This window comes from Gouania willdenowi, chromosome 12 (assembly GCF_900634775.1).
Source record: "Gouania willdenowi chromosome 12, fGouWil2.1, whole genome shotgun sequence".
NCBI classification, from domain to species: domain Eukaryota; kingdom Metazoa; phylum Chordata; class Actinopteri; order Blenniiformes; family Gobiesocidae; genus Gouania; species Gouania willdenowi.
Window position 1 is genome coordinate 21,189,357 of NC_041055.1, and position 25,208 is coordinate 21,214,564.

Genomic DNA, 25,208 nt, shown 5'->3' on the forward strand with positions numbered 1-25,208 from the left:
GACCTCAAAACATCACAAGCTCTCAGCAAATAAAGCTGTTCTTTGTCCCATTTTTAAAGGCTATCAAATAAAGAACAATAAAAAGGTAGCAATAGTTGAATTACACAGAAAACACTTCAAACCCTTTCCATGGCAAAAACAAAAAACTAAAAAAAAAAAAAAACAAAGGTTTAGAATTTACAGCACCATGATTTTTACACAGAAAACTATTGTCTAATGAAGCTGTTTGAGCAGGTTTGCTATGCATAGAGTTATGCAGGAGTCTAAACTGTACAGGACACATTGTTGAGCTTAAAATGTTTCCAGTCAAAAGAAAGGAAATGTTCAGCATGCCATACTACCAAAAAAAAAAAGAAAGAAAATGCACTCAGGTCAAAATAAACAGATTTTTAAAAAAAAACAATCCTGATGAGAAATAAAAGGGCACCATCTTCTATACAAACTCATGCACGCTGCACTTTGTTCCACCTTCTGTGATTTCATTTGTTAATCCAATGTGGATTGTCAATGCGAGACAAAAAAAAATAAAAAATATGAAACAATAAAATGAAGCAGAGTAGGTACATTTACAGCCAGTTCATCCTGAGCTGTTCAGAAGATGCTGATGCTCCACATGTTCCTCCATGAGGCACCGACATGAACAACTAAAGAAAAAATAAAAAGACAAGAACACCAAAAACCAGCTCAGGATGAAGAATCTCTCACACACACACACACACACACACACACACACACACACACACACACACACACACACACACACACACACACACACACACACACACACACACACACACACACACACACACACACACACACACACACACACACACACACACGCGCGCACACGCGCACACGCACACACACACACACACACACACACTGTGCAAAACATTACGATTTGAAACCTGTTTGATTAGCAAAGACGGTAACAATAAGTTCTGCATGAAATTACGTTAAATTCTTTTTTTTTTTTTTTCAAATTCAACGACAAAACAGGACGTCATCCTTAATCTGCACAAATTCACATCATTATCGCCTCATCAATCAGCAACTCCGCCTACACACGGCTAAGCAATCAAGATTATAACAGAGTCATAAGTTATATATATTTATACGTAAAAAAAAAAAAAAAAAAAAAAGGAACAACACAAGATCAATCTCATATTTATCAGTTTTACACCTGCAGGACATTAACCGTACCTTTAGCCAACATTCAATTCCTCAACTACAAAATGTTTTTCAAGCGTCAAACCAGGAAGATTTCTTTGTAAGTCAGACCTGGCAACCGGAGGTTATTAAGGGGATGTTGTAAGTTGTTGTAGAGACAGCAAGGAAAGCAAAGCTGGCTTCACCATCGTCCGTTATAGTTGTGTGGGCGTCGACCTGAGGGCGTATTTACACTGGGGGTTCCGTTCGAAAAAGCTGAAAAAGTTTTGCTCAGTCAAAAGTGAACACATGGTATCTCAGTCCCTCGTCTGTCCTTAGACACAGACAGCAGAACATCCTCAGAGAAAGCTCCTAAATACAAACGGGCTCAAACTCAGAGTTCCAGATAAACCTGCTGCGGAGATCCACTGGGCCGTCCTTTTCCAGCCCTATACCACCGTGCTGAGGGAGGGAGCGAGGGCGTCGCCGCTTGTGGGCGTGTCGGGCGCCACCAGCAGCGTGCTGCTATCTATGGAGTCCTCTCTCTCCTGAGTGCAGGTTGCAGAGTCCTGCACGGGACCTGAAGAGTTTGGAATATCAGCGTGAATCCCGTCTACCATTGTGTTCATCTGACTGGGAACCATGTGAACTCCTGTGTGACCTGAGGAACACAGAGAGGGTCTCAATACGGGTCCATTACATTTTTCAGTTACAATTATATTTTCTTTCACAAATACAGTGACCAGCATTTTTTCCCCATTTACAATTTAATTACAATATTTTTTATCCTCAAAAAGTCAATTACAATTATGTTCTCAATTACTAAAGATTAATTACAATTAATCACAATTACTGAGCTTGAAATAAATGAAACGCAACCTTCCTTTTGTGTTAGCTTTCTGTGTGCATCTGATAGCAGTTCAGTTGTCTCCCAGGTCCTAAATCAGCTGTAAAATACACTAGAAACAAATATCTATCATCTCATTTCTTTCCTATCTATTGGTTACCTTGTTAGGCTTCCTAATCAATAAAAATACAGGTTTTAATATTTTTGGTGTGGACGCCTGAGCCTTTTGTGTGTCAGTATACACCCTACATATATACGTATATATATATATATTTTTTTTTTTAAATGGTAAAATGTGGGAAAGATTTATATGAAACATATTTTAATCATTATTAACTACATATGTGTAAAACTGTAACAGAACTGTAACATAGTTCTCCAGTTTAGCATTAAATTATAATTGATGATTTTTATAGAATGTTCATGGCAATTACAATTACAAAGTCAATTATCTGAACTCAATTACATTTTAATCAAGATTAGGACAGCAAGTGATTTTAAAAATTACAATTATGCCATAATTGCAATTAATGATCAATTACAATTACAACTGACCCCAACATTGACCTGTACAGCAATAAGAGAGTGAATGAATGATGTGTTCGTACTGAGGTCCACGTAGAGAAGGCTGTCTGGGTTGATGGACGCCTCGTACGGGGGAGGCGGGTCATCCGGGTGGTGGATGTCGGGGTATTTGTAGGCAACGTATGGCGGAGGAGGCTCTTGGAAATGAAACGCGCCTCCTTCTCCATCGTCAGACAGATGAAGAGGAGTGAGGCCGGTGCCGAAGGCATCAGGGCCGTAATCAAAGCCTGGTACTCGCCTCCCAAGGTTAAAGTGGTGCACTGAGAGCAGACACAGGAGGCGGGGTCAACCACAGACAGACGCAAACACACAGCTCAGCAGCTCATAGTGACGCTCACAGTTTCCTCCAATCAGGGTTTCGATGCGTTCGCGCCTCCTCTGACGAAGTCTGTGCACCATGAAAAGCAGCAGCGACAGGATGAGGAAGGACGAGATGCAGCTGACGATCAGCCGCATCCCGCTCGCCATCGAGTCGAACAAACTGCTTCCATCTGAGGGAAAGAACAAATGAAAGCATTTAGAAGCAGTGCAGTTTTAGTCATGAATGCCTCCTGCCTTAAAGGGCCCCTGCAGTGGATTTGAACCATTTTACACCAAAAATACAATCAATGGGGGAGCAGCTGTAGTGCAGTGTTTACATTAGGTTCCAAATTATTTAAGTTTTGTGGTGCTTTTCTCCACATTTCCCATTTCCTTCAAATGTTTTTGCAATGACTCGACGGCACTACCAGTGTCTGAAATGAACAAAATGGGAAGGTTTTTTTCTCCTCCTGGCTGCTTTATAAAAACATCTAATGAAACCTGACTAAACCTCTAGTATTCTAAATAATGATTAGATAGGGCTGACAATTAAAATTCACTACAAAACCTGTATGAGCTGCTGTCAATCAACTGATAGTTGGATCAAGCTTTAAAGCTGCTACTCTATCTAATCTAATCTATATTTTTTTGTTAAATAAAATCCTGGTGTAGGCTTAATAGAGCAATGAATCAAACATAAATTACACCAACAAGAAAGGAAAAAGGTTTAAAATTGCTGCTTGAAACTTTGTCTCCACGATTAACACTCAGGGGCGGATTCAGTATAGGTTAATGTGCTAAAATGGCGTACAAACCCGAAGGAATCAGGACTGCGCGTCTTCAGCGCATCACAATCCATTTAGCGCGTTTCCCTCTGATAAATATGTAAAGTAGGCGGATATCATAAGGTGACTGTTTTATGCGCCGAAAACAGTACGACACACAAGCAGGTGCAAACACACACGCAGAGATCATCGCTGCACTGAATGTTGATACAAAACACAGCGGAGATGGGAAAAAAGGCTCCAGTTAACCTTTCTAGTATAGAAAAATAATTTAAATATAATAATAGTCAATATTAACAGCCACTGTAAAAGAAAATGCAGAGTAAAGTATGTGTGAGAGAGAGAAAAAACTGGACACCTGCGGCGGCGCGTTTGTCTGTCTCTCCATGTTTGACCGTAAAACTCTCTTGTTGCGTTGATGGCAGGAGTGTCGGGCCAGAATCAGTTGATCAGCTGCGCAATTTACGCAGCGATGGAACAATGTTCACAAATAAGAGTGTGCGTGACAAATGCTACTCAGGAGGTCAGACCTGCTGGATGATGGTCAGTAGATCATCTTCAAATGGTGCTGATTGACAGACTGTGTTGCTGCAAGAACTCAGATCAATGGCATCAACAGATCAATAGGACTGTTTCTGTCCAAAGCTGCCTGTTTTCCATAGACTGATAAGAGCAAAAAAATTATTTTTGTTTTTATAAACATTTTTATTTTGTTTTCTACATTACTAAATGTTTGTGCAGCAGACAGAAAAGTCCACCAGCCTCCAATTGAACAACTTGTGCTTCTGTGCACTCACCTCTCCACAATGAACAAGCAAAATGTTCATTTAAATCGGGCGGTCTCCACCACGTCTATACGCGCAGCTATTAGTGCCGCAATGTTAGTGGATTCCCCACAGCAGGTGAAGACACAGCGCCACCAAAGTATTTAGGAGCGCACCTGGTTCACCACCCTTTATTTCAGATCTTAGTGAATCCGCCCCTCAGTTTGTTGACATTTTCGCACATTGCATTGTGAATTGTGGAGTCGCAAAGACCCATGCATGGAAGTGTTATTATTTCATTGTGATGTCATGGGGAATACTGGGAACAAAGGAGAACAAAAATGGTGTCAAGAGAATCACTGTCCTCCCTGTTTGGTGAAGAAAGACAAGAAATCATCGGTAAGAATGACGTAAAAACACTTCAATGCATTCATTAAAAAGACTTCACATCCCACAATGCAGTGTGTGAAAATGTCAACAAAGGAAGAAGACGAAGACGAAGACGAAGCACAGGGTTTGTACCTGGATCCAGACAGGTGAACTTGCAGCACTCTTTAGGATCTTTGCGGAAATGCTGGCAGCCTTGTGGTCGCTCACACAGAGCTGCAACACACATCTCAGGCTCGCCGTCATGACAAGTGCAGCTCAAACACGGGTCGTCGCCCTTCGGGGTGAAGTAGTACCCTTCGTTGACAACGTTGTCTTTTATGTCCACGCATGTCTGCCCTGTGGGAGGAAACCAGAAACATGAACACAACAAACACACAGATAAAAAGCTAATAGTAAATATAACCCCACAGTGCTTCGTACTCCTCTTGCAGAGAAAAGGGAAATTCTTGTCGCAGTTCTCTGCGTGCCAGCTGTGCAGCCCTCGCTCGTTCATGCCTTTGATCTGAAAACGTTGCAACTGGGCACAAAAGACATTGTCCTGAGTGGGTGAGGCTTCCTCCAAGTTTGCCAGGCCTTCGGGTGGGAGGAACACCTGCATGGAACCTGTTTGCGCACACACACACATCAGCAGGTCACACCAGAACATACAGATAGGACGCAGTGAACCTGGGCTCTGAATTACCTTTGTAGGCCACTTCCCAGCGACCCTCCAATGAGTGATTCTGGTTAGTGATCACATACTGGTAGCCAACCCAAAACCTACACACACAAAACAACAAAAAAGGATTATTTTTAGCTCATTTTATTCAAAAATATCGCAATTAAATGGTTAAATCATTAAATAAAGGCGTTATTTGTTATCAATATTTGCCTGAAAGGGGTGCCGTGTGTGAAGTTGTAAATGCTAAAATAAAAAGCAACTTTTCACAACATTTAGCAACAAACCACGTTTAAAAAACCAATGTGAATTTTTATGTTAGTTTTTTGACCAGATTTACAATAATATTTGAGAAATTTGTGATATTTTGTATCTCGTAAAAACTTAATGTCAATGTTACATTTAAATGTTTAATCTAAATGTTACATTTAAATATTTAATCTAAATGTTACATTTAAATATAAATATTGAATGTAAATGTTAAATATAAATGTCATGGGTGAACCTAAATATATAGCTAATAAAAGGCAAATTCACAGGAAGTACCAAAATAAAAGCTCAGTGACGCAAACAAAATTTTGATTTAACATTTAGATTTAAACGTAACATTTAGATTTAACATTTTGATTTAATATTCAATATTTAGATTCAACATTGACATTCCATTTTCATGAGAAAAGTAAATATCACAAATTTCACAAATATTGCTGTAAATCTGGTCAAAATTCACACATTTTTCAAACATGGTTTGCTGCTAAATGTTGCCGTTTATTTTAGCATGCACAACTTTACAATTGGCGCCCCATAGAAACCAGTTCAAATGAGTCTAATAATAAAAACTAGATGTGCAGGTTGAACAAATGTATGGTAATCACTTTCATGCATTAGCTGTAAATAACCACTAGATGGCATTAAACCAGTAATAACAGTTTGTGTGTGCAGCTGAAACAGAAAGCTAAACTCACTTGCACTGGTCCCTGCGCTCACACACTTTATCATCAAAGTCCACCTCGATCTTCAGGATGAACTGCAGCTCCTCATTGGTCACGAACGTGGCCAATGAGCCGTTGACCTTCTGACACGTGTCCACGGCCTGCCAGTAGTTCTCGTTCCTCAAGTAGACTTTGTAGCAGCTGGCCGTCTTCTCGTAGTGATGCCACCCGCTGGGACATTTCTCTGTGGAGAGAGGATGATGATGATGAAGCAAAATCCAGATTATCTTAATCCATCCTGCTGCAAAAGAAGTGAGATGCTCACTGTTGAAGCGCACAGGCTGAGCCACGCCCATCACATCTTCCACCTGCTCGTATCCATTTCCAAAACGAAACCTCTCCTCCTTAATAGCTGAAGAAAGAAAAAAAAAACAACTGAGTCAGCATATACAAACAATAGCAGAAATTAATGCTTTCAGTAAAATATCTTGTACAGATTGTAAGTGTTTACAGTAGTGGTGGGACAAGATTAATAAAAATAACCTAATTAATTAGAGACTTTGCAATGAATTAATCTTGACTAATCTAAATTAATCGCATAACAATATTTGGCATGAGAAGCAACATTTTTCCAATTTAAATTGATTTTGGTATATGACTGAATTAATGAAAACAAACAATTTTCATCACTGAGTTGCATTGTTCATAAAGCACAAACTTAAATTTAAGTAAGCTATAGTCGTGCTTTTTTTTCAGATTTTTTTGTGAATTTTCTAAAACAAATGTGTGTATTAAAATAAAAATGTGTCTATTAAAATAAAAAGCAGCACTTAGTAGGTCTACAGTACATTCCAGAGAAGTGGAAACTGAACATTGAAAAACAATTGGCATTAAATAAACAGACCAACTGATGATGTTGATGAATTTTGTTTGAAATTGTCTTTCTGTGCATCAGTACTAGGGTTTTTTTTTGCTTTTTTTCACTCGTTAAAGTCCCAGCCCTAGTTTACACATCTGTTACAACTGAAGAACAAAGTACACAGAAATGTGAGGTGATAAAGCGGAAGTGTAACCAGGAAAATTGTGCTAACAAGGTCAGCATTTTCACAAGAATGAAAGAGGAAGCTCGCCTTCACAAAAAGGAGAGAACTCGAGGCAGAGCTGATAAAGAAAATGTGCACACTGAAAATGAGCGTTCTTTATCATTTGTATTTTGGAGGATGACTGCGAGGTCATCGTTTTAATAAGTGAAATATCATGTTCTCTTCCAGGATGGATTAATGGTTGGATGAACGGATGTGACTGCACTCATAATCTGCATATGTAAGCAGCTGACACTGCTCCTTGACTCCTACTACTTCATATAAACTTCACTCTTCACCTAATTTTTATTGATGAAACATGTTTTCACCATGTGCTTCTGCAGGAAATCAGTCACAATGAAAACAAATTTTTAGCCTGAGATCCTACCATCTTCTTAAAGGGCCCATGTTAAGCTAAAAAGACTTTTCTGTAGGGATGTAACGATTCACTCAGCTCCCGATACAATTCGATTCACGACACTGGGTTCACGACACGATTCTCTCACGATTTATTTTACAAAATGGGACTGTACACAAATGACTGAAAAATATTCCTTTATTTTTTTTGGGAAAATATTGTATTATTTTCCTTTTATTTTTCATTGTCAAAAGAATCCCTTGATAAAGTATTCAAAACAATGCAATTTAACTAAAAATAAAACTTGAATTAAATAAATAAAGGAACAATACAAATGAAGAAGAAACCTATTAATTTAAATTCTGGTTCTATAGTAAACAATGCAAAACTGCATAAGTCCTTTTTCTTTTTAAAACTGCAACTGAAAATGTATTTTGTGCCTTAACAATTGGACTTTAAAAAAAAAAATTCACTGTATTTAAGTCATATTTATTTGGACCAGCAGAGGGAGCAGGAAACCCAGTGGTCGGTTGGCATGCAGAAATTCTTGCAGTGAAGAAGAGATGCTATGCGCTAGCAGACAGAGCTAATAGAAAAACATGACATTTACAGATATTCACATAATATTACAGATATTCTTTCGGTGCTAAAGGGGCAAGGAATCATTTATGAACATGTTGAAGGCGGCCAGAAAGAAAGTAGTAGCAGATTCCGCCCGCCGCCAACATTTCTGGACAAGAGAAGGATATACAGCGCCCTCTGCTGTTTAAAAAAGTACTGCGATTCAATTTTCACAGTATCAATGTGAACCGTGATACCTATGAATCGATTTTTAACAGCCGTACGATTAATCTTAACATCCCTACTTTTCTGTGCTTTAAACATCATAAAAGTGCTATTTAGGCTTCATACACATGCCCAAAGTGTTATTTTTCATTGATTCCCTCAATAGTTAGTTAGAGGACGATTTGCTCCTTTCTTACTGCAGGGCGAGCCCAAACACCTCGCTCCAATTTGATGAGGCGTTCCCACTTTGATGACGAATTTGACGTGGCACTGAGCTGGAGAAGCCGTGCCTCCAGGAAGCTCTCTGCCAGGATTGACATGTAAACAGACACGCCCACAAAGGTGAGCATGTCAGCGTCCTTCGCGCAGCCTATGTATGTACCTGTGAATGCCCCGACTCCACACTCTGTCTTGTGTTTATAAAGCAGCATGAGCTCGGCTACGGAGTGGGTGGGAGGAGGGCGGGCCGCAAATCAGCCTGTTTGTGTAGAGTTGTTCAGAAAGTGACTTTTCAGAGGCTAAAACTCTGAAAAACAGGCGAGTTTGGGAAAATAAACCTCAAATACTATGTTTTTCAAGTTCTTAGAACAAATGGAAATGGGTGAAAAATAGCACGACATGGGACCTTCAATAAATGTTGTTTCTCTTAATGAATGGAGTCCAGTGTGACATCAGTCAGTGCACACAGTGCTGCTGCCATGTTACAGCTACAGCCATATAGAGGTCACATGCTGTACTCAATCCTCTCAATAATTCTCTTTATGTGATCAGAGATCTGCGATCAGGTCTTTCTGGGTTTAAAGGGGACAACAATAGGATTTTGGTCAAAAGGCTTAACGGTGCGACGTGAAGGGCAGCATTTTTCGGCCACTGTGTTGTACGGATCAGCTCACGATAAACAAAAACAGTGGAGCAGACACATGTGCAGCCTTTCAGAAATCAACTCTACTTCTGAATGCATTTTAATCCCCTCCCCAGTTTATACTGTGAGCTTAAGGCATATCACACACTAGGGGTGTATTGCCATAAATCTGACAATACGATTCACAATTTGCATGTCACGATAGGGCTGGGCAAAAAAATCTATTTACTCAATTAATCAAATTTGTAGATAAAAACGATTTTTATTTTGCAAATTTGATTTTTTCCCGCCAGTTTTTTCAGACTTTTTCGTGTTCCAATGTAGGCCAGGCCCCCCTGAGTAGGCTATATGTGTACCACAGGCATGTTTAATGTTTTATTCACACTATGGTGAGATGCTAAGAGAAGAGTTTATTATTTTTTAACTGTAATGTTATATGTTATAAAATATGTAGTTATCTGATTTCTTAATCAGAAAATTTAAGCTACTGTGAAGTTGCTGTTGCACTTTTGCTTAAACTTTTTAATTTGGGATTGTTTTATGCATTTTAACTCTTGAGGACAATCACAGCAAAAAAGTTGCACTTTTGGCAAAATATCTGATGTCTGCAGTCATTTTTAAGTTAATAAAAATTTTTTGAAAAAAAAACAAATAGAAACTCAAATTTTTCTTTTTTAAGCAAAATCGTTCAGCCCTATGTCACCATACAATATATCCCAATGCTAAACAACAATACTATATACATCACAATATCAATAATTACATATTTCACCTTTACAAGTACAAAAAGGTATGAAACACAATTTATTTCATTTTTTTTAAACTTTCAAAAGCAAGTAAATAGTTTACTGTAATTCAAGTACCAATATAAAAAACAAGTGGTATGTTTATCAGACTGTCAAATTACATTTTTAAAAAAAGTTTAACCTTTGCTTCTAAATCTGATCCTGATAAATTCTTAAATTGTTCAAAAAAAAAAGTAACCACATACAGCTAAAAAAGTGCACAGTATGTTTTATGAAAAAAGTGCATTGAGGAGTGAGGTAGTTTAACCTAGTGTGCAGGAGTTTACGTGCTATGCGTATGTTAGCGCAATAAATGGTTTTTCCGTTAAAAAACTTAATTAAAAAAAAGACATATTTTGGATCTATATGATAATCACGCAGTGAAATACTGCGATATATCGCTGAATCGATTTTTTCCTCCACCCTTACACAAATCAGACTGGGACTGTCTATTGTTCGGACAGATTCATGTAGTAGTGTAACTCGCTGGCAAATAGGAGCAAAGCATCAGGTCACATAACTGGTTTACTGGTGAAATGAAAAGTTATAAATACATAAATAACAATAATAATATTTAGCGCTTACAACAAGCGTGTCTACTGGTGCCCCTCGTTCTTTGTGATCAACTTCAGTGTGTGTTGATGGCTGCCATTGGTAGCACCAAGTATTAAAACACGGAAAATATATTTCTTTACTGCCCTCACAAAAGCTGTGTATTATTGCTGTAAAAGCTTCCAAACATCTATTTTTGGCCTCACATCAAAATCACGGTTGATAATCACCAGTTTATTTTGATACTACTTGGACCTTAACATCACAAAACAAAACTTTTAAGTGAGCAGGTTTTTTTACAAGCTGAAACAACCGCAGACTGCATGAAAACAGGAACGGTACCAGGAAACTGCTGGTAGAAATCACGTGGGAAACCAGTTAAAATGAATCCTAACCAGTCCTTTCGGTGTCCAGGACCCGGGGAGAGAACTTCCCAGGATTGTAGGTCTTGTCCTGTACGCTCCGACAGAATCTGCTCTATGTGCAGCGTGCTTAACTGTGCTGGATAAGAAAGATTTGATTTGCTGCTTGCAGACACACATTAGGCTGCGTCTGTGCAGTTTGGACAAAGCAAATCAGCTGGAATAAGCAGTGTTTGAGTGAGGTAGGGGGGCAGTTTCACTGAACATTTCATCATCAAACATCACTCCATCCGTGGAGCACCGTGTGAGAGTGAAAGTTGTGTCGTCAGAGTGTGAAAGGGGATGTAATGCTGTTGTGTTCTCCACAAATCAATCATGTTATGGCTGTTGGGTAACAGAGTGGGAGTAAAGCAGGGCTTCAGCGAACTCTACTCACGGGGACAGTCCATCTCATCGCTCTTGTCCTCACATGCAGTCCAGCCATCGCACTGCCAGGACATGGGGATGCACTGCATCTTCCCACTGCGGCAGGCAAACTGCCCAGGGTTGCAGCGTTGCTCTGAAACACAGCAACAGGGTTTGTGTGGGTCAACACTGGACCTGAGCATTGTTCCAACGCTACAGAGATTGAGCCATTTTAACTAGGAAAACAGCAGGGACAGAATCATTCAAGAACATCATATATTAGATAACGATTAAGTGGAAATATACTTTAACAGCTCACTTCATTTTGATTTAATGCACAGTTTATTTTCTCAGCCTTAATGCTGTATAGCGGTGAATAACAACAGTAGGGGAAATCCTACTTCAAATGCCTTTAAACCAGTGGTTTCCAACCTTTTTCGGGTTGGAACCCTATTTTTACATCACTAATGTCTGGCAACCCTAGAGACATTTTCTAGAATTAGTTTAGGTCATGTTTATTAGAGTGTGTTACAAATACTGAGTAGATAGGATTAGTGCACAAAATGACAAGTGTGCCCCTAAGACATTTTTATACTGCATTTTATTTAAACTAGATTTAAATTTCAGAAACTTTAAGTATATGATAAGGTTATTTGATGTTTATTGTATGATGTGTATTTGATATTTTAATTCAAATCCATTTTTTACCCAAGTCTTTTTTTTTTTTTTTAACCAATTACTAGACATTCCAGACGACCCCTCATGCGGTCCCGACCCCAAGATTGAAAAAAAAAAAAAAAACTGCTTTAAACTATTTTTTTGATTGTACATGCTTTGATATCAACTTATGGCCTCAGTTTTTTGCCTGGTTGTAAAGGCTACTTAATCTTATATTTTGTTACATCTTTACATTATAAAATTATTATAATTCAAGTGTAAAATATGTGACTATAAATTAATTTTCTGTCCAAAACATTTTCATAAGACAATACAATTCATTACAGATACAGAATACATTCAAAACCTGGCAGAAGAATCAGTATTTTAATTTGTTGAATAGGCCGCGTGTACCAGCTTTGGATCCCTTAGAGTCTAACACTACAAAACAATAAATAACTGCCTTAAAAGCCTGTTTGTCTTACATACAGTCAATAATCAGATATATATTCCTAGATTTTGCCTGCATTGTCAAACTAAAACCAGAGGAGAGCTGATAGTCCACTGCAGTGACAAACTCAGGGGGCGGAGCATGACATTTTGGGCCCTGGGTACAAACCATCTTGTTTTATTATGTGATGTGTGTTTGAAAAATAAAAATAAAAAAAAATAATTAAAATTTAATCTTAATCCATTTTTACCTAAGTTTTTTTTTTCAGACATTTTAGGCGACCCCACATGTTGTCCTGACCCAATATGAATAATCTAAAAATGTTTAAAATGCATTTTCATACATGTATAAAACAGACTTCTGAGGTCCCCCCCCTTGGGCCCTGGGCCCTTTACCCCCCAGTCTGACGCCCCTAGACAAACTTCATAACTACAGAGTTAAAGTCTACGAGGGCCCTAAGTAAAAAAAAAAAAAAACACCTTAACTTACTTATGTAATGAAATATACATAAGACAGGTTTATTCAGGGTTTGTCGTGTTTTAAAACTGTCAATCTATTTGTGTAGTGACAATTACAGAACACTTAAGGCTCTCCTCCTATGATTCAAAGTTCACTGCTTCAGTCTTGAAATGTCAAATGTAAAATAACCACAGCTCCATGTGGAGTTTGATTGAAAGCTGTCTGACAACATATTTTTCCTCCTACAGCTCAAACAGAAACATGAGTCAGGGGACGCAGGGCATCTGTATTTAAAAAACCAAAGTTAAAGTGCTCAGTGCCTAAGTAAACAAACGCCAACTCTTAAATCTGATATCCAGAGGATGAAAAGAGGGAGAGAAAATTCAGTCTCGATGTCTCTGTCTAAACTGCTTCACTTCCTCCCCTGCCAATCTACCAGAAGCCACGCCTCTACTTTTTGTGCACGTGCATTGCGGAACATAACAAGGTCGCATTGATATAGGTCTATGGGTTATCCTTATTCTTTTGGTGATGAACATTTGTGAGGTAAGAGCCAAAATCATTACTTCCGGTTTGCTGTTGTTTCCGTGCACAGTTCCGCATTCACTTTGATTGACAGTCTCCACTACAGGAAGTCAAAACCTATAGGCTGGGCTATCACGCCGCGGCTTTATAATTTGTATAAGTGTCTATAGGACGATGGTGGGACTTAATACATTGATGTATATGAATGACCACCGACAGTAGACCATAGTAAAAAACTAGTTAGGTTTTTTTTCGCATTTCAAAAGAATGATACATGAACAAAGATTGCTCAGAAACTCCAGATATTAACTGGAATATACTTTATATGCTTTTTCAGTCAGAACTGGTCAATATATATTTTATTTTTGAGACTTTAGTTGACTTGTGCAGCCTTACTTTAATAAAGACAAAACCAAAAGCAGTAAAATGATGGATATGTACAAAAAAAAAAAAAAAAAAATTAATATCAAAACATGTTTTTAATCTTGCAATCATTTTAAGTACTTTTTGTTTGTTTGCTGCTTTTGTATTTAATTATTAAGTGTTGGTCACAGCGCACTTGGAACAATTTTCAATTTTGTTGTCCTAATTATGGTCCTCTTGTCAAAAATGTGTCACTGTGCCTGCATAAGATTAATCCCCGCATTCTCACATTTTAATATGCTGACACACCAAATTGAACAGGCGGCGACTTAAAGTGCACTTGATTTAATCAGAGATATAAATAAAGCAAAAATGTAACACTTTCACTGTCACTAATCTCAGGCGACTCACATCACGAATGACTGCTTTTTGTTTGTTTCCGAGTGGTGACACAATATGTGAGTGATTAATTCTGTTGTGCGTGACCAGACGACAGAGGATGAAAAAGCAGAAAGTCTGTCACATTGTTGTTGGACAGTGGCTCTGCATTAGTAAAAAGCAGCTTTACTAATAGCTAATAGTGAGCCATTCAGCTTGCTTACCTGACAATAATCTTGCCAGAGCTAGTCGCGGACCTGAAACAAACAGAAACAATTGAATGACCACCTGAATATCAGTAAGAAATTCCAGCAAGTTCATTTTGTCTTCATTTTTTTTTAAATAATATATTAAGTTTCATTAATTCAGACAACTTTTTTTTCAGGAAATTAGGTCTCCTGACATGTTTCTACTGCCAACTTTGGAGCTATGTTGGCATCTTTTGGGTTAGGTGGAGGGATCTAGTGGGGTTAGGTTAAGGTTAGGGTAACAAACGACACTTAACCACAGCTTTCACACCTTATTCATGCAAACGACACGTGTCCTGTCATAATAATGACAGCGTAATGTGAGCCTTATGCAGGGGTGGACTGGCCATCTGGCATACCGGGCATCATCCTGGTGAGCAGTTGACTGAAAGTGGGCGGTCCGCTCCTCTACGTTTTTTTTTTTTGATGAGCGAGTGAAGGCAGACATGGTAACAGGTGGCCATAAATGATCCAAAAGTGGCAAGAATTTAATAAAAAGTGACTAAAATGGGACAAAAGCAGTCAAGAGGCCAAAAATGGGCAAATAAAGAGGAACCAGGTGGTATGTAATGGCAAAGGGTAGCTTTAATGTGCAAAATGTGGCAAACAATAGTGAAAAAGGGCAAAAATGTGGAACAAAGTTAGGAAAAATGTGAGGGAAAAGGGAAACAAGTGGTTTTTATTGGGCAAAAATTTGCTTATTTGGATGAAAGAATTAAAAAATTAAAGATTGATGTGTCAAAAAGAACTTGCAAAAATGGTCAAAAATAGGATAAAATTTATATTTATTGGCAGGTAGCTAAAGTCTGAAAAGGGGTAAAATTTTGTCAAAGGAAGTTGCAAAATGGCCAAAGGAAATAGGTAAAAAGGGGTTAAAAAGTTCCCCCTTTTAAGGTTTTGAGGAAATAATAATTCAAATTAAGACAAAGAGCCACATGTTGAGCATCACTGACTTAATAACGACTTCTATGTGGTGTCCTCTAATAATGTAGTGGGCTGGTCTGAACAGAAAATGCCAGGTCAGTATTTTCATCTCAGTCCACCTCTGGCCTTATGTACAGTATAACTTCAGGTAAAGTGTTACCAAAATATTCAACGTTTTGTGTGACTTGATGAACATTGTTTAATTTATGATTTGTATACCTTAAGAAATAAATCATGTGGACTATATCAACACTGCACTGGCGTCTGTGTGCTATTCCTGGACGGAGCGCTCAAAGCTGAGCACACACGACCATCTGCTTGGATACAGGTGGCTTTGTGCACCTACAATGGAGCCGGATCGCTCACTCTCTGGACAAATATGGCAACACAGAGCTATTTCAAGGACATGAGGATTTTAAATGACCTTAGGCGACCATTAAACCTGCACACTTCAACAAAAGCAAAGCAGGCTTTTACTTGAATCCATTAGACCAGAACTACAGAATAGAACTACAGAATACAGTGTTTATGGCCTACATACAAAACAGAGTTAATTACATAATTACACCAAGCATTATAGAATTAAACCAGCAAGTAGAAGCCTGTAGAAAAACATAGCCAATAAACAACGAAAAGAGATTAATGAGGAGTGTTTGTAACACTGTGGGTGATTCAGTTTTTGGAAACAAAGCCATGAGCTGATAAACAGTGAGATGTTAATGCACCTCTGTTGCTACGCACTGTAATAATACACGTTAAATATTTGCTTCACTGTCAGTGTTTATTATTTATCTTTACTTGTGCTGAATACAGTGCTCTACCCTCACTTTTATTCAAGCCTTATTTGTGTTATTGTAACACAAAGTTGTTTGTATTTGCAGTTTAAATAAATATCTCTTTCTAAATTAAAGAATGGCAATTAATTGGGTAAACTCGTGGGCAATATATCGAAAACAATACAAATTCAACATAAAAACCAAAACCTGATTGCAAAAATATTAATAAAACACTTCGAAATCAATAGCAATGATTAAGTAAAAAAAAATAATGTACTTTTATTTTGCTTATTGTTTAAGGAATCTTTATTTTTTATTGAATTATTTTGTGCTTGGAGATTAAAAACACTTGTTGTACCTGAGTTCAGCACTGTGGTTGTGCATATTTAAACAATGTTACTAATAGCAATACCTATTTAAAATATTTTTTGAAATTATTTTGTTAAATTCTATGTTTTTTTGGGGAAATAAAAAAAGCAATTTTTGTGTCACATAAATCTGTTAGTTATGGATTATATGATAAAGGACATCAAGCCATGAGACTGCAAAATGTGTGATTTCTCTTGAAGGTCTGATCAATTAAAAAAAGTGAATAGATGATACTTGACCATACCTTACTAAAAGGTAGACTAAAAAATTACTGTCTCTTAATGTAAAACAAAAAAACACTTTAAGAGCACAAAATAGGCAGTGATTTGTGATCTACAAATTGTATATATTTAAAATTAAAAGGTCAATTCAGTTTTAGGTTTTCTTCTACTAATCAATAAGTAAAACATTATCCCTTTAAGAAAAAACATTTATTGTTTAAAATTCGGGATGTCCCGATACAACTTTTTCACATCCAATACAATACAATAACAGCACGAGACAAACATACTTTTATTACTTATTTTGTAGTGTGGAATGTTAGAAAAGGCTTGATTATTAAAAAAAAAGACCCATTTATGATAAACCAATGGATTACATATAATTAACCTTTTAGAATAACGATATTCTATGATTGAATAAAAGAAATATATATAAAAAAAAGACGTTAAACAAAACAAAAACAAAAAAAAACAATATATATTATATTGGAGATTTTAGACTGATATCCAGTATCAATATCGAATGGGGACACCCCTATTTAAAATGTGCAATAAATGTACTTTAAAAAAAAAGAAATTCTATCCAGGCTGTAAGGCTGCTTACACAACACTGTCTAAAGGTCAATTAACAGGCAGGTTAAACAGCAGACTCCACCTGAGAGTAGTTAATACTAAGTGGATTGAAACACATTACAGACCAATCTCAGTCCTCTGGAACTGAACGTTGGTCTGAATGTGTCAGAAATTGTATTAGAGTTTGTAACACAAAAAGATCAGGAATAATTCATATGTAAATCCTATATTCACAGGGAATGTGTGTCAATATACTGAGTTACGAATGCAAATGCATTCAACATGATGCATGAATCGCCTGATGAAAAAAGGCTGTGATGGTGGTTGATCCAACACTTTCACCACAGGGGGGTTTGACCTCTTACTTGCCTGTAGGTGGATGTAGGATGATGTAATGAATCCTCTGACAGTGGGGGATAGTTTCTAATTTACATAATTTTCAGTAGTGCATGTAGAAGATTGGAATGGAGACTGATTTAAGCTGCTGATTACTAAGATCTGAGGGACTGAGAGCACACAAACCAACCTTAATTAGAACAGTAGCCTAATGCTGAGAGTTATAAGCAGGTTAAGAGTAGGGATGTAACGATTAATCGTAAGGCAGTTAAAAATCGATTCATTGGTATCACGGTTCATATCGATACTCTGAAAATTAAATCCAGTACTTTTTTTAAACAGCAGAGGGAGCTATCTATTTATCCTTCTCTTGTCCAGAAGCGCAGGCGGCGGGCGGAATCGCCTACTACTCTTAAACATGTTCATAAATGATTCCTTACCCCTTTAGCACCGAAGGAATCTGTAATATTATGTGTATATCTGTAAAAGTCACATTGTTTTAATTGGCTCTGTCTGCTAGCGCATAGCATCTCTTCTTCACTGCTAGAATAGCTGCATGTCAACCGACCACTGGGTTACCAGCGCCCTCTGCTGTCCAATTGTTAAGGCACAAAATACCTTTTCAGTTGCACTTTTAGAAAAAAAAGGAACTATTATGCAGCTTTGCACAGTTTACTGTATAACCAGAATTTAAATTAATAGGTTCTTTATTTGTATTATTCCTTTATTTATTTCATTCAGGATTTATTTTTAGTTAAATTGCATTGTTTTGAATAGTTTATCAAGGAATTCTTTTGACAATGAAACATAAAAGGAAAATAGTACAGTATTTTCTAGTATTTTCCCGAAAAAAATAAAAGAATATTTTTCAGTCATCATTTGTCTACAGTCTCATTTTGTAAAATAAATCGTGAGAGAATCGTATCATGAACCCAGTATCGTAATTTGAATCGTATCGGGAGTTGAGTGAATCGTTACATCCCTAGTTTAGAGTGATGTATGATATAATCGATTACAAGCGATGCACTAGGCTTGGGCGGTATCCAATATTTGATACCGTCAAACCTCTTCCATATTTTACCGCGGTACATAGTATTACCGTGACTAATAAAAAAAAAAAATGACGTAAAGCTCAGACAGCGTCACCAAACTTTTGACTTGTGCCTTCACCGTTCTGAAAACAAAACACAGATCCAAATTTTTGTTTGTCCGTTCACATTACCATTTAATGTGACCTGTATCAGACTCCAGTGTGAAAGGTTTGTAGCTCCAATCTGACCCGTGTGCATTGACACGCTTGTCTCAAAGTTTTTGTGCAGCAGACCCGGAGAATGAATAAGCAGATGCAGAGGATAAAGAAAAATAGAGACAAATATTTTGTTTTGGCTTTTTTTGGTGTCAATTTGCTTTTAAACACAGACCATTTATGATATAAACCTTATTGAAGCTTTGACCAGAAGCCGACAAAGCAAAAGTGAAACCTACAGATCTGACAGACATTCGGTATTTATATCAGTGCCCGACCTAAAACCAACAATTAAAACCTTTTTTTCCCTCATACAAATGACATATTTACATTTGCTTTAGTGGTAAGCCTGCTTTTATTAACAGATTAAAGTCAACATCAGAGCAACGCACGGGGAAACCAGCACGTCAAATACAGGTGCGCCGTGTGCCCGCGGTGCCAGAGACAGCAGTGGATCTATTTACATAATCCACATATCAAATATAAGGATAATCCATGTTCTTGTGCAGAAAAAGGATTGATTCAATAATTAATTTGTTCCCTCTCTGCTCTGAGGACAGCGCACTGACCTGCCAGCTGAAGAACAACACTTGTTTTTTTTCCTCACAGCCAGCACTCACTCACACAGCTGTTGCTGGACATATGTTTAGGCATTAAATAAATGAAATTTGATATTTATTCTTTATCTCCTATATAAGTGCATTGCATTTTTTTAAACAGTATTGAAACTGACACTGTTGCTATTTCATGACACCACGGTAAACGGTATTACTGTCCAAGCCAACAATGTACACATTTTCAATAATCAAATAGATCAAAACTGTAGAAGGACGTAAAGCCCTATGGTTGAGTTACTGATTATTTTTATTTAATAAACTGTATAAACTATGTAGTAATATAACAGTGGTTCTCAACCTTTTTTTCTCAAGTACCCCCTTTCTCTTATTTCTGAATCCAAGTACCCCCTTTGTTCGACTATAACATTTTGCTCAGAATACTGTGTGTGAGACAACTATAAAGCATAATGATGGAATTCATTTATGATAATTTTAAAGAATATAATTTTGTAAATAAGTGGAATGAAAGAGTATTTCCCCCTAAATAGAATTTTTTTAATCATCATGTTCTTATCAAGATAATTTACATGATCATTAGAATTTACGATCATTTTTAACTTAAAACATTATAAAAGCCCATATTGTAATGATTTAATTTGTTAATTTTCCACTCTCTCAAGTACCCCCTGTAGTGCCATCACGTACCCCCATTTGAAAAACACTGGTTTAGAATAGCCCTTATAGTTTACTGTATCTTATGTGCAATTTATCATGCCGCACAGGTGTGCTGTTAAAAAAATTGAATTATATTTTTGTATGCTCAAGTGTCAACTAGGGGTGGGAACCTCTAGGTACCTCACGATACGATACAAAGCTCACGGTAATTATCTCACAATATGACGATACTGCGATTATCAATATATTGGTCAGAAATCAATCTATGATAATCTATGATATAAGAAAGAAGAAAAAAAAGATTAAGTGAAAAAACACATTTTTATTTTATATCTCTGAAAGACAATACATTGAAAAAGTGTCCTATGAACAGTGACACTATTTTAGTGCAACATTTCTGTAAATAAGTGTCAACATACCAATGTAAATGAATAAGTATTTCCAATAGGGCTTTCTGTAAACAAAATGTAGGGTCTTTCTTACCAGTGACACTATTATAGTGCAATATTTCAGTAAACAATATATTGGTTCCTTCAACAGTGACAAAATTTCTGTGAAGATCAACCTGCACATTTCAGTGAAAAAGCAGAAAAAGTTTTGAAAAAAAAACAAAAACAAAAATATATTAAAAAAATCGATACTTAGCGCGAGCATATCGATAATCGATCGTGCAAAAAAATGTTGCAATATATTGCCGTATCGAGATATCATCACACTCCTAGTGTCAACACAAGCACACGCCATGTGACAAACTTTAGCCCTTAGGCAAACAAAGCTACTTGTAAACAAAGTGCAGCTACAGTGAAAAGTATGAGAAAGAAATTCTTTTTCAGACGTGTTTCGTGAATTTCCAGCCTTGCTATAATCTCTCACAGCTTCCATATCCACCTCAGCTATAGCTTTGCCAAGAATTTTAATCTCTCTACATCCAAGCTTAACTGATCAAGCGTACCACAGCAAAGCAACGGGATGGGAAACACGTTGAAAATGTGGCAGTGAAAAATTCTTGCTGTGAAGCCAGAGCAGTGCAGAAAGACTGGGATGTCCCATCACATCCCCCATCACCTAAAATTTACACACCACAGAGCTGTCAATGGGGATTGACTCAGAAATTTAACTTTAGATCTGGGAAATCAACAAGTAAATGTCAGTCTTGTTAAAATGTGAAATATGCTTAAAAATTTTTTTTATGTTTTCCTGGTAGGTCTTGTTCGACAAATATTTATAAAGATAAGGTTAATACAATGTAATTATCAACTATTTGACAGATTATTGGCATATAAGAACAGCTTAGCCACTAAATCCAACAAAAAACAAATCACAATTCACAAAAAAAGAAAGCCAGCAACAATAAACCAGCTGACCCAGGCTGATTGTGCATCAAAGCAGAAAATAGACAAGTGACTGGCTGTGGACTGTGTCGATGGCTTTGTAAATGCCAGAAGAGATTTAAATGTTAATGCACAACAGGCAAGTTTACACTGATTGATTTGACTCAATAAGTCCCTGCTACGGCAATGAAAACGCTCTCACACACTTGAAATACATGAAATGGTGTTTTATGTTTGAGTGCACATTCTCACACTTCCTTCTTACATTATATACCTTCATCACAAGTAAATAAATAGGATAAAAATGTTCTTGGGGGAACCAGAACCAACACAATTTTGCTGCTCTTGTCATTTACAACATATCTACTTCTGCTTTCCTGTTACTGATTCTCTGCAGTGGTACACACGATATACATGCATGAGCAAGCTGACACGCTGCCTTGGGTCTGAGAACAAAAATGTTTCTATTCATAGCCTACCACCACACAGAAAAATTAGGAAAAAAAGAAAAAGATTTAAAATGATTGTATAAATCAACTAATAAGTTGTATGTATATTTATATTTATTTAACAGCTTACAAACAAATTGTGAAAAACAGTCACTGTATATCTTTGAGGAAACTAAACTAAAAGTTTGGTAATGATGCCTCTCGAAAAGATCACGTGCCACAAGAATTAGAAATTTGCCAAAAAAACAGACCCTGTGACAAAACAAAATCTCTGCATTCCAATCCAAAAAATGTGACAATTTGCCCGCCTGCATGATTCAAAATTCAGGAAATCTTCTTTTACAAACAATAGTCAAAAGCCAATCTTTCTCTTAGAAGTTTGCAAGTTTAAAAAAAAAGTCTTACTACAAACAGTGGCACTTATAGCATGAGACAAAAAGTTAACAGCGACCTAAAGATGTTACTGTATGGAGATGATTTAAGAGCCTAATGCAAGAATGATATATTGAAACTTAATAGAACTAGATAAAACAAAAATATAAATAGTTTTGTTCTTAGTTGTTGTCGTAAACACTTGAACCTTGTGGCAACAGCAGGACGTGTACCAGTGATTTTAATGCTGCCACTCAAAAATCTAACCACGAATACACAAAGTGAATTTTCAGACAGTGTTATGACAAGTTTCTCCTCTGTGCATCTCATCAAATGTGATGTCTGACAGCGCCCATTGACTCCAGGCAGCTTTGGTGATGCAGGAGGGTGAATTTCTGATGTGCCTTTCATAAATAAACTTTAGGTCTGAAGAGCATCTACACAAACACTGGGTTAACAGCACCAAAATGTATGCAAGTAAGTTTACACAGGAATCTTAAAGAAGAGCATTTAATCGTTGTTTGATTTCAGCATTAACTTACCCCAGTGCACCCAAAAGAGCTGGATTTGTTGTGTTTGTTTGAAACTTTAAAAATGAGTATGGATTTATGGAGTTTTTGAAGCCCCGAGAACAATTTTAATATCCATCTATCTATCTATCTATCTATCTATCTATCTATCTATCTATCTATCTATCTATCTAGCAAGGAACCTCTGTTTGTGTGTATGTTTGTGTTCCTCAAATATCTCTGCGAATCAGGCTCGGATTCAACTGAGACTTTCAACATGGCTGCTGCTTGGTTCAAGGGTGTGCGACGTTAGATTTGTTTGGACTGCAATGATGCCGTAAATAAATTATTTCATGAAATTGTCTTAAATGCAGCTTTGCAGAACAGCTCAATGTTGACAGGTATTCATGATAACTCAGGATAAGTTGAAAAGTCTGTAATAAATGTGTCTAATAAGTCATTAGTGAATGCCAGAGAACCACATGAGTGAGCATGAGAAATTAAAAGAATATATGTAATGAAAATAAAATGTTAATGTCGAACTTAAAAACAAGCGACGTCAAATTAACAGTAAATATGCAACGTGTTGACTTGTATATGAACTGTAAGTATATCAAATAAACACGTGCTTCATATATATATATATTGTGTTTTCATTTAGGCTGTTTTATAATTTAGGAATTAGTACTGAGAAATATATCGAGATTCAAGATGTAGAGAGTTTTCTATTTTGGCGATATAAAAAACTACAATATTGCACATATATAGCTTATTTTGTATCAAAATACTAGTTTTAGGAGTTGCTGCTTTTAATTCTCAGGTCAACATGTAAAGCTCAGTTAGATGGATTTCTGAGTGCATCCTAATCCAGACCTTCCCCATAACAAGTCACTCTACAGAACTCACTCACACATGCTGTCCCTTACAGGAGAAAAAGCCAGAAGTGACACATATTGAGCAGCTGTTTGTTAATAAATGTGCCTGTGTAGCATTTTGCATCAGCAAATTTAACCCAGAAATGTCCTTCTGGTCAAACTTAATTTGAAATATGATTATAGAGATTTATATTGTATATCACCATTTTGAGAAAAAAGTATTGCGATATAAGTTGTGGTCCATATCGTCCAGCCCTAGTAGGAATGTTCACAGCATTTCAATGTTAATAAAGGTAAGCCTACCAGATTCTAATCACATGATTGTATTTAGTAAGTGATTGACAAGTGGGTATTTTAGATTTATTGTACACTTGTCTTAAAATATAAGGGATACTGAAGTTTGGTTGGGCGGGTGGGACTGCTCGTAGCGGGCGCCACCCGCGGGTTGCACAGCTACTCGAGTCCGCGGCATGTATCGCAGGCCTCTCTGTGTTTATACAGATCCAATCAGTTTTCCTTTACTTCCAGAGCTATGTTATGCTACGCTTAAGCCACAGGGCTTACCTGTCCGTGGTGGGTCCGTCAGCGTGAGGACGAAGAGGAGAGAGAAGAGGACCAAACTGCTGCTGTCAGCCTTCGGCAACATTTATCCTCCATTCATAGTCACTCCTATCCAGAAATATGAAGCCGAGGATCAGCAACCGCCCTCTGCACGCTCACAACACCGAGCCGCCTCTACCACAGTCCGAGCCCATTCTTAGTCAAGCTTTCAACGACCCTTTTAGTGGATATAAACGGTGACTTTGTAGCATTGCCTGTTGTAAGTGACGTGGACGACGCTAACGGACTCTGCGAAGATCACCGTCCGTTCTCTGTTCGTGCTGCTCGTGCTGCTCCTGCTGCTCAGTGTGCACAGCGGAGCTCAGGATCCAAGATGGCTGCGGCCTCCGTCACAACAATCCCAAACACGCACAGGCTCAGCGGAGAGGCGGGGCTTAAGGGCGCGTGCGCGTACCATTGTGCGTGAACGCGGACTGAGTCTCGTATTAAAAGCGGTTAATGAATTTACAGCTGCGGGCACATTGACCTGTTTTTAATCTGTTATTGACTGTGCACACTGATAATAAGGCCTCCAACAACAGCTATTAACTTTGATTACATTAAACATAAGTTAGTTAAACGAACGACATTACAGAATTAAATAAGTAAGTTTATTTATTTAAACCTATATATAGAGCTGGGCGATATGCACCAATACTTTTTCTCAAAATGGCGATATTCGATATTAATCTCGATATTTTTTTATCTCAAT

General features: G+C 37.3%; 1 protein-coding gene across 4 annotated transcripts; it reads right to left on the reverse strand.

Annotated features, from left to right (window-relative positions):
• Positions 1-22: 22 nt before the first annotated feature.
• dgcr2 (DiGeorge syndrome critical region gene 2) lies at positions 23-24,851 on the reverse strand. Of its 4 annotated transcripts, none has more exons than XM_028463170.1 (11): positions 24,461-24,851; positions 14,660-14,692; positions 11,634-11,756; positions 6,736-6,822; positions 6,444-6,654; positions 5,503-5,579; positions 5,229-5,423; positions 4,953-5,156; positions 2,920-3,072; positions 2,605-2,841; positions 24-1,810 (listed from the first exon to the last, which is right to left on the reverse strand). In XM_028463170.1, the coding sequence occupies exons 1-11, from the start codon at positions 24,540-24,542 to the stop codon at positions 1,599-1,601; spliced, it is 1,614 nt and encodes a 537-aa protein (XP_028318971.1). In that variant the 5' UTR covers positions 24,543-24,851; the 3' UTR covers positions 24-1,598. The 4 variants fall into 4 exon arrangements, with proteins under 4 accessions (XP_028318973.1, XP_028318970.1, XP_028318971.1 ...); XM_028463171.1 differs by having other exon boundaries at positions 26-1,810; positions 5,241-5,423; XM_028463172.1 differs by lacking the exon at positions 14,660-14,692 and having other exon boundaries at positions 23-1,810.
• Positions 24,852-25,208: the final 357 nt, after the last annotated feature.